We start from the raw sequence: 15,249 nt of genomic DNA, 5'->3' as shown, positions 1-15,249 counted from the left end.
TTCATGCACTGGCCTCTGAAGTATGCAAAAATAATACCAACAATTGTAGAATGGGTGTGGGGCTCGGCCTTTGAGAAGCGTTAACATAATTACCAAATGGAACAACCAAAGGTTGCCAGACCAGTTTGCATTAGAAGCCTAATTCCTCTGCATAGCCTATGGCTAGAATTTGAGATGCTGGTTGTCCAGAGTGAAATCACAAATTGTCTAGGGTGTGGTAGGCTGGGCACACATTCCAACCCACAAAGGATTAATAAGTTACTGCAGTCCGCACGCATGCCTTCAGGTAGCCTATAAAACATCCGTTTTTGCGTCATATAATGCCTGAGGGGAACATAAACACCTTGACAGGAGCTCGTATCTCAGTGAATCGAACGTGAGCAGAAATACAGTCAGACGGAGCCAGGCTAGCCGCGGTGTGTTCTCATTTGACTAGGTTTCGTTTTCTCTTGATGCTTACAGTATCTCCTTTCTGTCCTCCAGGTTTTCAGAGGCGGAAACCATTCCACCAGAGGTGCGACATCTCGACAGCCTACCTGGATTGTGATGTGAGTAGAACATTATTTGTAGTGAAAATAGTTTTTCTCACATAATTGTGTTTATGTGAGAAAAGAACAACATCAAGATCATATAAAGGCAGAAAGCTGTTGTTCCAACACACTCGTGTGTCACGTGAAAAATAGGGAGGGAATAGAGTGGCTCTAACCTGTTAACATGGCTGTTGAAATGAAACAGGACTGGCAGCGCAGTCGCCACGCAGTCGCCACGCTGCTGTCTCTGCATTTATCTCATCCGTGAATTAGTGAACACACGGAGCACACAGTGAACACACAGTGAGGTGAAGCACACACATATGTGTTTTTATTCAAACATACTGTGTGCACCTTACGTTTTACAAGTGGAAAACCACTTGATGCAGGCACCAAGCACACGCCACACATCTTTATTATCCGCAGAGGCGGACAGAGTAGGCTACACAGCTTCATTACTTGAGTAAAAGTACAGATACCCTTTGCTAAATTGTACTCAAGTACAAGTAAAAGTAACAGTCAGATGTCTACTTAAGTAAAAGTACTGAAGTACTTGTTTTTAAAAGTACTTGAGTATCGAGTACAAGAGTAGCCTACATTTTCTAAATATTAATTAATTAATTAATTAATTAAACGTCCTACATGGAGTTATGAAAAATGTTAATGTTAATACCTTGGAGAATGTAAAAGGAATTGGAAGTAAAATCAAGTCATTTTAATGTTTTTACCATGGGCAGTATTTCTAATACATGTATTTAAAATACATATTTCAAATACAAAATACTATTATGTTATTGAAACACTTGAAGCGAAAACTATCATTAACTTGTTCAGAAAATTTAAATAGTCTGGCGAAGTGGGGCCACAGGTTGGCACATTCCCGGGATGGACCTGCTGCGTCTTCATCCATTGTTTCGTCCATGGTTTCGTCTCTTATCTAAATCTGACCATGGAGTTGACTTTGGCGGAAAGCTGAAGGTGATTGCTGATAGGCTGTCCCAATCAGTGGCGCCTGCACAATCCAATCACGTTTGAGAGGGAAACAACAAATTGAGGGTTTCCGAGATTTTTCTTTTTTCCTTTTTTTTTTTAGAAGTAGTAACGGGTACTCACGGTTATGGATAGAAATGTAGTGGAGTAAAGAGTACAATATTTGCCATAAGTCATGAGTACTCCCCAAAAATGATACTCGAGTAAAGTACAGATCCCTAAAAATTGTACTCAAGTATTGTACTCAAGTACTGTACTCAAGTAAATGTACTCCGTTACTGTCCGGCTCTGTCCGCAAGGGGCAATTTGTTTTGCAGCCATAGATAGATAGATAGATAGATACTTTATTGATCCCTAGGGGAAAGCATGGTCTCGGTAGCATACAGACATCACACACAACATGCACTTACAGCAGAAATGGTAAATATAAGTATAAGTATAAACATATAATACATGTAATACATACAGTACATTGTATATATGTACAGTATATTGCACAGGTTTATGGGCAGATTATGGAATATAAGAAAATAAATATGATGCGTAGAATTGGGTGTTAGCAGTGCATTGATGAAACAGTGCAGGAGTAAATGTAAACAGGTAAACAGTGCAGTGCAGTAAATGTAAACAGATAAACAGTGCAGAAGTAACAGGACATTTACATTTATCCGTTTATACTTTTTAAGAACTGAATGCAAATGAAGAAGACAAGTACAGCTTCTGCGTTCGCCTTTGGTGCAAAGGCTTCTCCCTCCCCTGCCGCTGCTGAACCTGAAATAGATTCAGTTGAAGATGGAGACCCATCAACGTTGCCTCCTACTGCAAGCCAAAGTGGTGAGAATAAACCAAATATATTTGGAGGTAAAATTCAAGTATTGCACTGACCTTTTGTCTTTCCCCTACTTTCATCATCATTTCCGACTGATAGATGCAGATTTATTAAACCATCTCCCTCTCCACCGTCTAGCATCCTGGCCCAGTTTTCAGGAATCTCCGTGGCGACAGATGGATTGGTCTGAGGAGTAAGTTCATAGGACGCTGCCTAATATTGTTCTGTATTTCCTGTGGCTGACTGTATCGGACATTAATATGCTATATGCTATTGCTCCTTTTTCTTCAGGACATGTCACACAATGAACTTTACTTATCTTCTTTCTATCTACTAACCTCAGTTGTCTGTTGCAGAATAATGTACTAATAATCTGCTCTAAGTGTCTAAGGGCTGCATGTCTGTACAGTTAGAGTGTTTTATTTGACTCCTTGAGCTCGGTTATGGCTACACTATATTTTATATCGCCATCTGTGTTGTGCTGTACTAGTCGTTTTCCTGTACTGATATGTTGTATATGTTTACGGGCAGCCGTGGCCTACTGGTTAGCACTTCGGACCTGTAACCGGAGAGTTGCTGGTTCGAACCCCGACCAGTAGGGCTGAAGTGCCCTTGAGCAAGGCACCTAACCCCTCACTGCTCCCCGAGTGCGCTGTTGATGCAGGCAGCTCACTGCGCCTGGATTAGTGTGTGCTTCACCTCACTGTGTATACACTGTGTGCTGTGTGTGTTTCACTAATTCACGGATTGGGATAAATGCAGAGTCATTGGATCAAAAGAGTATATATACTTATACTTACTTGTGTACAAAACTCCAACAGGACCAATGCAGCTCTGATGGAGTCCATCCGCTCATATAAGCCGGCCTGTGACTCAGTACCTGCTGCCAGAGTTCTGCTTATCGGTCCGGTCGGAGCGGGCAAGTCCAGTTTCATCAGCTCTGTCCAGTCTATGTTCTATGGACGGGTCGTGAACAGGGCCATGATGGGCTCGTCCTCCAGCTCATCCACGATGGGCTCGTCCACCAGCTTCACCAAAAAGGTAGAGAAGGTGACCATGACAACAGAGGTGATGGGGTGAATTGCATGCATTATGCATTCTGATTGGTTGGAGATCATCTACCTCTGTGTGATCTGTTCTGGTGGTTTCATCACAGCCGTCCTGTCCAATGATGCCGATATAAATTAGTTGGACACTCGTGTGGACATCAGAAACTAAATTTGTAAGAAATCTATAATTGCTGGGTTCAGTGTTAAGATGCAGGTATATGATTAATCTGAAAACAAGTGAAGAGAAAGCATGCCCTGAGTGTGTGTAGGTGTTCATGCCCTGAATGTGTGTAGATGTTCATGCCCTGAGTGTGTGTAGGTGTTCATGCCCTGAGTATGTGTAGATGATGAGCGATTGGTCTTAGGCATGCTCAGACCCCAGGTATGCCATGCACTAGACCCGTTACAGTTTGCATACCAGGAGAAAGTGGGCATGGACGATGCCATCACTTATCTTCTACACAGGACACATTCCCACCTGGACAAGGGGAAAAGTGCTGTGAGAATCATGTTCTTTGATTTCTCAAGTGCTTTTAACACCATCCAGCCCCTCAGATTGGGAGACAAGATCTTGCAGATGGGTGTGGACGCTCACCTGGTAACCTGGATTACAGATTACCTGACCGAGCTACCACAGTTCGTCAGACTGAAGAACTTCAGAGAGCCTATGGCAGGGCATACAGGCCATCACTGACTACAAGCCTGCGCCACGGAGCTGTGAGAACAACACCTCTCTGCTAAATGACCTGAACAGTTTTTTCGCCCGTTTTGAAGCACAAAATGACACTCACCCACAGAAAACCCCACCTCCCCCCCACGACCAACCCCTGTACCTGTCCTCTGCCAGCGTGAAGAGGACACTAGCCACCATTAACCCACGCAAAGCAGCAGGCCCAGACAACATACCAGGACGAGTGTTGAAGGACTGTGCAGAAGAGCTGAAGGATGTTTTTACAGACATTTTCAACACCTCTCTGGAGCAAGCAGTCATCCCATCACTTTTCAAAACTGCCACCATCATACCCGTGCCAAAGAAATCATCACCATCATGCTTCAATGACTACCGTCCTGTAGCACTCACGCCCATAATCATGAAGTGCTTCGAACGGCTAGTCATGTCACACATCAAAGCCACCCTACCCCCCACCCTGGACCCCTTCCAGTTTGCATACCGAGCCAAACGATCCACGGAGGATGCAATCTGCTCTGCCCTCCATCCAGCCCTCACCCACTTAGACAATAAAGACTCATATGTGAGAATGCTGTTCATAGACTTCAGTTCAGCATTCAATACCATAATACCACAACAACTCATCAGCAAACTGGACAAGCTAGGATTCAGTACCTCCCTCTGCAACTGGCTGCTGGATTTCCTGTTGCAGAGACCACAAGCAGTACGTGTCGGGAACAACACCTCAAGCACTCTGACCCTGAGCACGGGGGCCCCTCAAGGGTGTGTGCTCAGCCCCCTGCTCTTCACACTGCTAACACATGACTGTACAACCACTCACAGCTCCAACCATCTGGTGAAGTTTGCGGACGACACAACACTGGTGGGCCTCATCACTAAGGGCGATGAGGCTCACTACAGAGAAGAAGTAGACCTGCTGGCTAAATGGTGCAAAGACAACAACCTCCTGCTAAATGTCAGCAAGACCAAGGAGATTGTTGTCAACTTTCAGAGAGGCCACAAACAACTGCCACCACTGTCCATCGACGGAGATGCTGTGGAGAGAGTGAGCAGCACAAAATTTCTGGGGGTGCACATCAGCGACGACCTCTCCTGGACCACCAACACAGCATCACTGGCGAAGAAAGCCCAGCAGCGCCTCTACTTCTTGCGCAAATTGAAGAAGGCAAGTGCCACGCCTCCTGTCATGACTACATTCTACAGAGGGACCATCGAGAGCATCGTCTCCAGCAGCATCACAGTGTGGGGCGGAAGCTGCACAGATCAGAACAGGAAGACCCTCCAGCGCACTGTTAACACAGCTAAGAGGATCATTGGAGCACCACTCCCCTCCCTGCAGGACATTTACACCACCCGCCTCACCCGCAAAGCACTAATGATTGTCAAGGATACAACCCACCCTGCACACGAACTGTTCAGCCTCCTGCCCTCTGGAAAGCGGTACAGGAGCCTCCGCTCCCGCACCACCAGACTGGCAAGTAGCTTCATCCACCAAGCAATCAGGATGCTGAACACTCTACCCACTCTCCCATCACTGACAGCCCCCCCCACCCACCAGCCAACCAGGAACCTAGGAAACTAGGATCCTGTCTACCAAACCCCCCCCCCCCCCAGTTACTTCATGTAACTGTTAAGACTATAGAAATATACAACACAACTACCTCTATTTCTTTTTTAATATATGTCCTATATTTCTATTTTGATACATACATGTTCTATATTTCAGTCTTGCACTTTAATTTAATGTTTATTGTCTATGGCTATGTCTATAGTATGTCTATGTCTGTATTTAAAGCATGTCTATGTCTGCATGAGAAAGTAAGAAACGAAATTTCAATTCTTTGTATGACCAGTGCATGTAAAGAAATTGACAATAAAAGCCGACTTGACTTGACTTGACTTGAACTGTCTCTCTGACACTGTGATCTGCAGCACCGGAGCGCCACAGGGAACTGTGCTCTCTCCAGTCCTGTTCACCCTGTACACATCTGACTTCTGCTACAACACCGAGTCATGCCACATGCAGAAGTTTTCTGATGATACTGCAATTGTGGGGTGTATCAGGGACGAGCAAGAGGAGAAGTACAGGAGCCTGGTGGAGGACTTTGTGCAATGGTGCAAACTCAATCACCTTCAACTAAACACTTCAAAGACCAAGGAGATGGTGGTGGATTTCCGCAGGTCTAAGCCCACTCTGCTACCAGTTCACATTGATGGGGTCAATGTGGAGGTGGTTAGCACCTACAAGTATCTGGGTCTCCACCTGGACAATAAACTGGACTGGTCAGCCAACACTGATGCACTCTACAAGAAAGGGCAGAGCAGGCTGTACTTCCTGAGGAGGCTGCGGTCCTTCAATGTGTGCAGTAAGCTCCTCAGGATGTTCTACCAGTCTGTTGTTGCCAGCGTCCTCTTCTATGCAGTAGTATGCTGGGGTGGAAGCACAAGGAAGAAGGATGTGGGGCGAATTGACAGGCTGGTAAGGAAAGCTGGCTCTGTAGTGGGAGCTGAACTGGAGTGTATCACTTCACTATCTGACAAAAGGACCCTGAACAAACTGATCAACATCTTGGACAATGAGTGTCACCCACTCCACAGCACTATTGTTAAACAGAAGAGCCTGATCAGCTGGAGACTTCGCTCACTGCCTTGCACAACTGACAGACTGAGAAAGTCATTTGTCCCCAGGGCCACTGAACTGTTCAATGCCTCACTTAAGGGAAGAGGAGAGATAGACTTCTCTGCATAGTCTGTCTGCCTCTTCATCCCCTCCATGTTTGGTACTGTCTGTCCACTAGCCACTTGTACCACTGTCTTTATGCCTCACTGTTTGCGTGCTATATTAGCACATTAGCAAATATGCATAACCCCCCCCTCCATGCCACAGCCAAACTGTGGCCACACTTATACATTTTCTTAAATAGTTAAATATATAGATATATAGACTTTACTTTACTTTATTTCTGCATTGTTGCACTGTTGACTTACTCATTTGCACTATCACCATGACTACTATCACCATTGCACTACCACCATGACACTCATTCACACAGAGCACCTTAGAGCACCTTACCATACCTTACTATGCACAGAGAATCACAGGCTCATTGCAAGCGCCTCTGATTGATTAATCAGCACTATGTGGATACTGTTTTTAGAATTGATTTAGATCTAAGGAAGGGAAAGACAAACTTGATTGTGGAAGTTTTCGTCCTATTAGCTACTACTACTGCTACTACTACTACTACTGCTACTACTACTACTACTACTGCTACTACTACTACTACTACAGCTACTACTACTACTACTACTACTACAGCTACTACTACTACTACTACTACTACTGCTACTGCTACTACTACTACTACTGCTACTACTGCTACTACTACTACTACTGCTACTACTGCTACTACTACTGCTACTGCTACTGCTACTACTACTACTGCTACTGCTACTGCTACTGCTACTACTACTACTACTACTACTAAATATAGACTAAATTATTTACATCAATACTAGCACATAGAATAGACAAGATTTTACCTAAAATAATTAATACAGACCGATATACAGAAAGATATAGAGAGCAATATGACCCACCCGATTCCTTTGGCAGTGATAATGGCAGATGTTAGACTGATGAACAACATGATGGATAAAAACAACAACCCCTGGATTAAAACTACATTGAAGACATGGCAGAAGACAATAAAACTCTGCGATTTGGAACATACTCTAAAAATATTAAGATGGTGTGCATTTGACACCGATTTCTCGCCTAATAGTCTGGACTCCAGATTTAAGACTTGGATCAAAGTGGGCCTTACCAATTACCATACCTTTGTAAATAAAGGAACACTTAAGAGCTTTGATTTGTTACAGCAAGAGCATGGACTACAACGCCAAGATTTCTATAGGTACCTCCAGGTTAGACACTACTTTCATGAAAATTTAACTAGGGCGTTAGAAGGGCAAGAGACAGGTATTTTGGAAGTATTCAAAGGAGCAACCAATTCATCATTATGCAAGAAGGTTGTATCTAGATTGTACCACGGGTTGCGCAAAGTTAGTCCTGATAATACTCTATATATTAAAGAGAAATGGGAAAGGGAAGGTAGTTTCTCAATATCTGTAGAAGAATGGGAAAATGTATGTATACTACAATGGGAAATAACATGTTCAAATACATGGCGAGAATATAGCTGGAAGAATTTGTCTAGATTTTTTATAACACCACTACAACAACGAACACAAATACCTAGCACAGCCTGTTGGAGGGCATGTGGAACAAATGAGGCCAATCACTTTCATGTTTTCTGGGATTGTCCAGTACTAACTGCATACTGGCAGGAAATTCATTTCCACCTGGAAGCGACCTTCAAAGTAAATATCCCATGCAGATTTGACACTTTATATTTAGGAAACATCTCATTTGATACATGGGATTACAGGGATAAAAAGTTGTTACTTATACTTCTGGTTGCATGCAAAAAAACAATATCAAGACGGTGGTTGAAACAAGAATCTCCTACAATAGGAGATTGGTTGGATGTGGTTCATTATATATATACTATGGAAAAGTTATCCTACTCCCTCAAAATTCAGACTGACAAATTTTCTAGGATATGGTCTAAATGGACTGGGTATGTTGAACATATAGGCTTAAGATCACATTTTGTCTGGTAATTGTGTTTTTTGTAATTGTCTATGAATATGCATGTCCTTTTTCTCTCTTTCTTTTCTTTTAGAGAAGTGTAGTGAAACTCCCCCTATGTTCTAAATGTTTCTATTGTTAATTTTACACAAATAAAAAAAACTTTGGGCCTGGGAAGAAATCTGATATTGGCATGAGGATCACTAGGGCCTCAGATAGAAAAGCTATGTGGTTTCTTTTCTATTATATTTTATTTATTTAATAATTTTATTTTTTCCTTTCCCTTACTGATCATCTGTACCAGGAATCTGTAAACCATATAACAAAACAGAAAGTATGTAAAAAAAAAATGAATTCCTACATTGTTTTGAAACGCTTCAATAAAGATAAAATTTCTGCTAAATGTGCTGTAATGTGCTAAGTGTCTGCTAAATGTAATGTAATGTAAAAAATTAAAAAAAAAAAAGAATTGATTTAGATTAAGTGTTAGTATAATTTGTAATTTTGTTATTTGTATTTTAGTATATTTTTATATATTGTATTAAGTGTTAGTATAATTTGTATTTTAGTATATTTAGCATATTCTTTATCTTCTACTGTCCTTACTGCTTAGTTGTGTTTTTATATTATATACTTTAATTACTCTTCTGCTGTTAAAGAATGTGTTTGTGTTGTATGTATGCTGCTGAGACCTTGAATTTCCCCTGGGGATCAATAAAGTATCTATCTATCTATCTATCTATCTATCTATGTTCATGCCCTGAGTGTGTGTAGGTGTTCATGCCCTGAGTGTGTAGATGTTCATGCCCTGAGTGTGTAGGTGTTCATGCCCTGAGTGTGTGTAGATGTTCATGCCCTGAGTGTGTGTAGATGTTCATGCCCTGAGTGTGTAGTGTAGATGTTCATGCCCTGTGTGTGTGTAGATGTTCATGCCCTGATTGTGTAGTGTAGATGTTCATGCCCTGAGTGTGTAGTGTAGATGTTCATGCCCTGAGTGTGTAGTGTAGATGTTCATGCCCTGAGTGTGTAGTGTAGATGTTCATGCCCTAAATAGTTAAAGAGTCTGTATGTGTACATCTCTTGTTCCTCCTCCATAGCTGCAGTCATATCAGCTGTACAGCAGCAGAGAGAGAGTGGATGAGAGTATGTCCCTGGTCCTGTCTGACATGGTGGGACTCGGGGAGACCAACGGACTCACGCTTCACGACACACTGGCCGTCATCAAGGGGCACGTTCCAGAGGGACACATGGTACTTGGACATTAATATAGATGCTTATCGCATAGAAACTGTTGGGCCATTTTCTATCTTCATCATAAAGAAGTTAGGTATAGTTTTAGACCATTATTAGATAAGAATATATATTATTCCCTGTCTTTGCTCTCAGAACAGATTATAACATAATGAGACAACCACATCCTGCAACATCATTGCCACGGCTTGGGATATTTGTTGCTGCATTTGTCATCTGACAATGAAACACTTATCTAAAGGGATAAGGGAAAATGGTATTTAGCAAAATTGGTATGTTGTTTTTTTTTTCCATCTAAAATGACAGGGTCTCAAGTGTTTGGGTATCAAATCTGGGCCAACTGTCTAGGCGGTGATGCCAACCCCACCATATCCTTTTCATTATCTAGGCTTTTGGAAACAAAATGACATTCTCTCCCTCTCCCTCCACCCCCCTTCCTCTCTCTCTCTCTCTCTCTCTCTCTCACTAGTTCAATGCCTGCTGTCCTGTTGTGTCGGACACTCCAGGCTATGTGAAGGAGCCCTCCCTTGCAGAGAAGGTCCACTGTGTGGTCTTTGTGGTCAGCGGCCTGGAGATCTCCTCCTACTCGGACACCATGAAGTCCACCTTCCACCAGCTCAGAGAGCTCATCAGCGCCCTGGGTGAGTGTGTGCTGGGGGGCTTTTGTACTAGAGTACGGATCGGGCTGCAAATTTCTGTCCGAACCCGGCCCGCGTCCGACAGAGTTGCGTCCGAACCCGACCCAACAGCAGGGGCGGAGCCAGAGGGGTGGCTCCGGGTGGCACAGGCCACCCTTGAGATTCGATTGGCCACCCCAGGTGGCACCCCCAAATCCTAGTCTACGATTGGCCATTAACATGGTCTAAGGACCTTTCTTGATGCACTTGCAGCAGTTTGAAGTGTCAGACGTCAGAAATGTAAGTGGCAAACATGCTTGCCTATATTGGCCTACACGCTACTGCTTGTTCTAACACGCAAAGATATCTATTTACCTATTGCATCTGCCAGTGCCTATTTATCTAATCACACACTTAAGTCGCTGACATTTGCTAGGTCAGTAAATGTTAATTGTACGCTAGGCCTATATTTTTTGTAAAAGTGTTTAATGACAATAATGTCCTAATGTAATGTTAAGACAACCTTTCAGTTATGGTTCATCAAGCTTACTCATAAACACTCGTTGCATCTAGGCTACAGGTAGCGATGTTCTGATGACATGTATGACCATTCAACCAGTCAAGCATTTGTTGTAAAATATTGAAATTATGGGAAGTTTACATAGCTCAGGCTAAACTGTATGTTTCTTTCGTCCCCCATGCCTTTTTATTCGTCCCGATCAGGAGGGCCAAATGAAACATTGCGCACATTCCACTTTTCTTAAATAATTCCTGAACGCAGGGCTGGACTGGCCATCTGGCATACTTTTTTCTTTTTTTTGGCTGAGCCGGTCCTCAGAAAGTTAATTTTCCATAGTAGTGCGTGACAACAAAATTATGCCTTCTTTGCCTTCATAAACATGCTTTCTCTCTATGATCTGCAGCGTTTCTCAAATTATGAGCCTCCTCGGCAAGTAGATTGCTGGTCTACAGAGCCATGTATTTAAAATACAAAATAGTACAGTATGTTGTCATTTGAATTTTTTTAGTTGGAAAAAAATGGCATCATATTTTATATCAAAATACTTTATAGGTTTGTAGTTTAAAAATACTGCCAAATATTTTTTGTAAAACCAATAACCCACTTGGTGATGTGATTCTAAAAGTGCAAAACAATGAATGCAGCACTGGTGCTGACTTGAAATTTGCCCAGAGTTGTTGTAATCAGAATATTGAGATTCAGGCAGATAAGTAACATGTAAGTTGCTCACACACACAATGCACTCCACCAACCTCAAGTTTCTTGAGAACTTATATCATCCAATTCGAACACATGGAACCATGTGGTTGCCCTTTAACCAGGGATGGATTACTGCACGGGCCTACCGGGCCCAGGCCCAGGGCCCAAGCCTTTGCATGGAATCATTGCCTCAGTATCAACAAATCAGGATGTAGGCTATGAATCTGATTGAATTTAGTATTGGCCATCCCCAAAAAGTTCATAATCCACCCATGCCTTCAACAAGTTTCCCCATGTATTGCCTAAAGCAAAACGTTGAACATTTTAATAATTTGCTCACACACACAATACACTCCCTCATACCAGCCTCAAGTTTCTTGAGAATTTTAATGATCAGTTTCTTGAGAACTTTACAACACTCTGCAACATTGTTCAATCTGGGCATGCATCAACAATGTCAGAGACTTGTCTCCACTTTGTACCGCTTGACAAGTTCAGTCATGACTTTTTGAGTGCATCTCTGATACAGTATTTAGGCGATGAGATGTAACAGGCAGGTCAGCATAGTTGATCTGTTGACTGTTTCCATGTCTCGTAGGCAGAGAAAAACTGAAAAACTCAAACACTGTCCACTTAATCAACAGAGTCAGTGTACTAATGAAGGAATAGATTAGATAGATATGGAAGGTTTGCAAAGTGATATCATGCTCCTTTTAATATTTTAGTATTTTTGGTACTTTCAAAATATAAAAATACAGTTGATTTTGATACATGGTGTGGCTATGTATTTTATACTTTATTTTGATACATTTAAAATTAGGGTATTTGTTTTTTATTTTAAAATACATTGATGTATTTTTGCCCATCCCTGCCAACAGCTAGAGCAGCCAGGTAGCTACAGTGCTACACTCTGTTGGCTGCAGTGCTACCTAGGGCTGGTCCTGATGCAGGGTACTGTCAAGTAGTGAAGTGATATGCAGGTAGCCAATGTTTAAGTCACCTAGCTGAGTTAGACAGAAGGCGAGCCCTGCTTGCTCTGTTAAGGTATTTCTGTCCCTCCCAAACTGCGTTAAAATGGAATGTTTAACAGCACCCCTGGACCCTCATAGGCCAACATGATCCTCAATAACGTCACCCAAGACTGTGCTTATGTGCGAAATGTGCAACCATTTGTTTATGTAGTCGTGACAACGCGTGTGCATTTCAGGCGGCATGCCTGAAATGCGTTGTCACAATAAACAAATCTTGCACACAGAAAGAAAGCTATTAGGTCTTTTTTACATTTTACTTTATTCTCAAAAAACAAACGTTTGCATCATGTAAAGCAGACCTGTTGGTTACCCAACATAATAAGGAATTTTAAATGTAAAGCTTCCAATGCATATCGCCCCCATGTGTCCAAACCCGAACCGAACCCGACTGCAATTTCTAAATATTTGTCCGACTTCATGTTACTGCAGGTGTACACCAGGTGGCGCTGTTGACTCATGTGGATAAAGTCTGTCCCAAGACAGCCAGTGACATCTCCCAAGTGTACAAGATTTCATCTTTGAAGCAAGTGGTAATACCCATAAAAAGTCATAATTATGTTAACACTCATTTAATGCTACTTCTACCTTGCTTCAAAATGATTATTGTTTTTTTGTTTGTTTTGTTATATCCTTGTTTTTAATTGATATGTAAAATGGGTCTTACATTTAATTCATAGTTGAAAGTCAGGGTGTCACAGATATTTTGGTGCCCAAGATTTTATTTAAAAACAGCACCTCTTCACTGACAGTAATTCATTAAAAATAAGATACATACTGTAGGCCTACAGTTAGGGACACTAGAACATGATGGTTAGGTGGTCTATGATATTATATCATATCATGATGAAACTGGTCATCTCTGGTCTGTACCCTGTGTGTGTCCAGATGGTGCAGGCTGGAGCTCTCCTCAACATGCCCCTCTCCTCCATCGTGCCGGTGAAGAACTACTGCGATGAGCTGGAACTGGAGCCACACACAGACACGCTGCTGCTCAGAGCGCTCGACCACATCCTGCAGTACGTGGACCTGCACCTCAGAGACCAGCCAGCGACAGGCCAGAAGGCAGACAGGGCAGGACACACACGAGATACACGAGAGAGTAGACAGCCTCCCCTTTAAATTATAAGGGTCTATCTGGCATTTTTGTCAAATTTGAGTTATTGACATATTCTTATTCTGTGACAACTTAAGAAGGTGAGGTGAGGTGTTTTTGTTGTATGCATTTTAGGACATTATATCTAAAGACAGACTTTGAAGCTCAATATCTCAGAACGTAGATAGAGCTCTAAAATTCCAAGGGGACGACAGGGCAGGACACACACCTTCTTACGATTCAGAAGAGAATTGAAAGATGGTGGCAAGTTTAAGGGCCTGTGGCTAAAAAACACTCTCAGAATATTCTCTAACATATTTCTCAGAATATAGTTTAAAAAGGAAATAAATCTGATTATGCTACAGCTTTTACATGTTTTCTGTAATACCGCAGGTTTTCTGTTTTTTCTTGTGACTATTTTTGGGCTTTTTATTTGCACTGTTGTCTGCTTTTTGTCAGAGCAGTAGCCAAAAGCATTCAACATCCGGGAAAGAAATCACTATGGGGGAAAAGGTTTGTTGTTTTCATTTGTATTTGTTGTGTTTGAAGAAGCCACCTATTAATAGGATGCAGCTTAGCAGCTACTCTTTATATTTTAAAAATAAAATGGCAAACAAATCAGATTCTGTTTTGCTCCTCTGCACATGGTGAGAGACTGCATGTTCGCGTGGACATCCCTTAAAGCCCTGCACACATACACACACACACACACACACACACACCATTGCTTAACAGAGTATAATCACATTGAAGTCATCTGACGGGTAAACTTGTCCTGAATGAGTCTCTGTGTACAGTGTGCAACGGCCAGCACTGGTAACTAATGACTGCCCTTTGCTGGAAGAACGGTAGGTGCCACAGAATGTTTTGGTGAAAGGTGATGTGATAGCCAACTGTATAGTTAGCGCCTGAGCACTAAAGGTGCAAAGCCCTAATATTTCTATAAAGATTCTTGTTATCATAGTTGGCATTATCCTGCTGTACTTTTGGCGTTATCCTGCTGTAGGCTACTTTGCCTTTATTGAAGTGGTGCTTATGGGCTCAGGAAATTCATGAAAAAATGTATATTATATATAGTATAGTATAAGGAATGCATTGAAATTGAAAGGCACAGATTATGTAGCCGAGACTTCTCAAATTCAGAAAAATGCATTAAACTAAAATTGGACGACGTTGTTATCTTTGTTAGACCCTAGCATAGCTGTGATATAAATGCTGTAATGAAATTCGAAGTGTAAAAATACAAACTTTATGTTGAAAGTGTAACCACAACTTTTTCCCATAGGAATGAATGG

General features: G+C 42.1%; 1 protein-coding gene across 4 annotated transcripts; it reads left to right on the top strand.

Annotated features, from left to right (window-relative positions):
- Positions 1–267: 267 nt before the first annotated feature.
- On the top strand, positions 268–14,577 carry ifi44g (interferon induced protein 44g). 4 transcript variants are annotated; one of them, XM_042056104.1, is made up of 9 exons: positions 268–286; positions 484–548; positions 2,207–2,381; positions 2,488–2,542; positions 3,171–3,390; positions 9,841–9,993; positions 10,464–10,635; positions 13,291–13,391; positions 13,747–14,577. In XM_042056104.1, the coding sequence occupies exons 3-9, from the start codon at positions 2,213–2,215 to the stop codon at positions 13,978–13,980; spliced, it is 1,104 nt and encodes a 367-aa protein (XP_041912038.1). In that variant the 5' UTR covers positions 268–286; positions 484–548; positions 2,207–2,212; the 3' UTR covers positions 13,981–14,577. The 4 variants fall into 4 exon arrangements, with proteins under 4 accessions (XP_041912038.1, XP_041912037.1, XP_041912039.1 ...); XM_042056103.1 differs by lacking the exon at positions 268–286 and adding an exon at positions 325–376; XM_042056105.1 differs by lacking the exon at positions 268–286 and having other exon boundaries at positions 388–548; positions 2,207–2,354.
- The last annotated feature ends 672 nt before the right edge of the window (positions 14,578–15,249 follow it).

This window comes from Alosa sapidissima, chromosome 12 (genome assembly GCF_018492685.1).
Source record: "Alosa sapidissima isolate fAloSap1 chromosome 12, fAloSap1.pri, whole genome shotgun sequence".
In the NCBI taxonomy this organism is placed as follows: domain Eukaryota; kingdom Metazoa; phylum Chordata; class Actinopteri; order Clupeiformes; family Clupeidae; genus Alosa; species Alosa sapidissima.
This window is presented reverse-complemented; position numbering and strand designations above follow the sequence as displayed.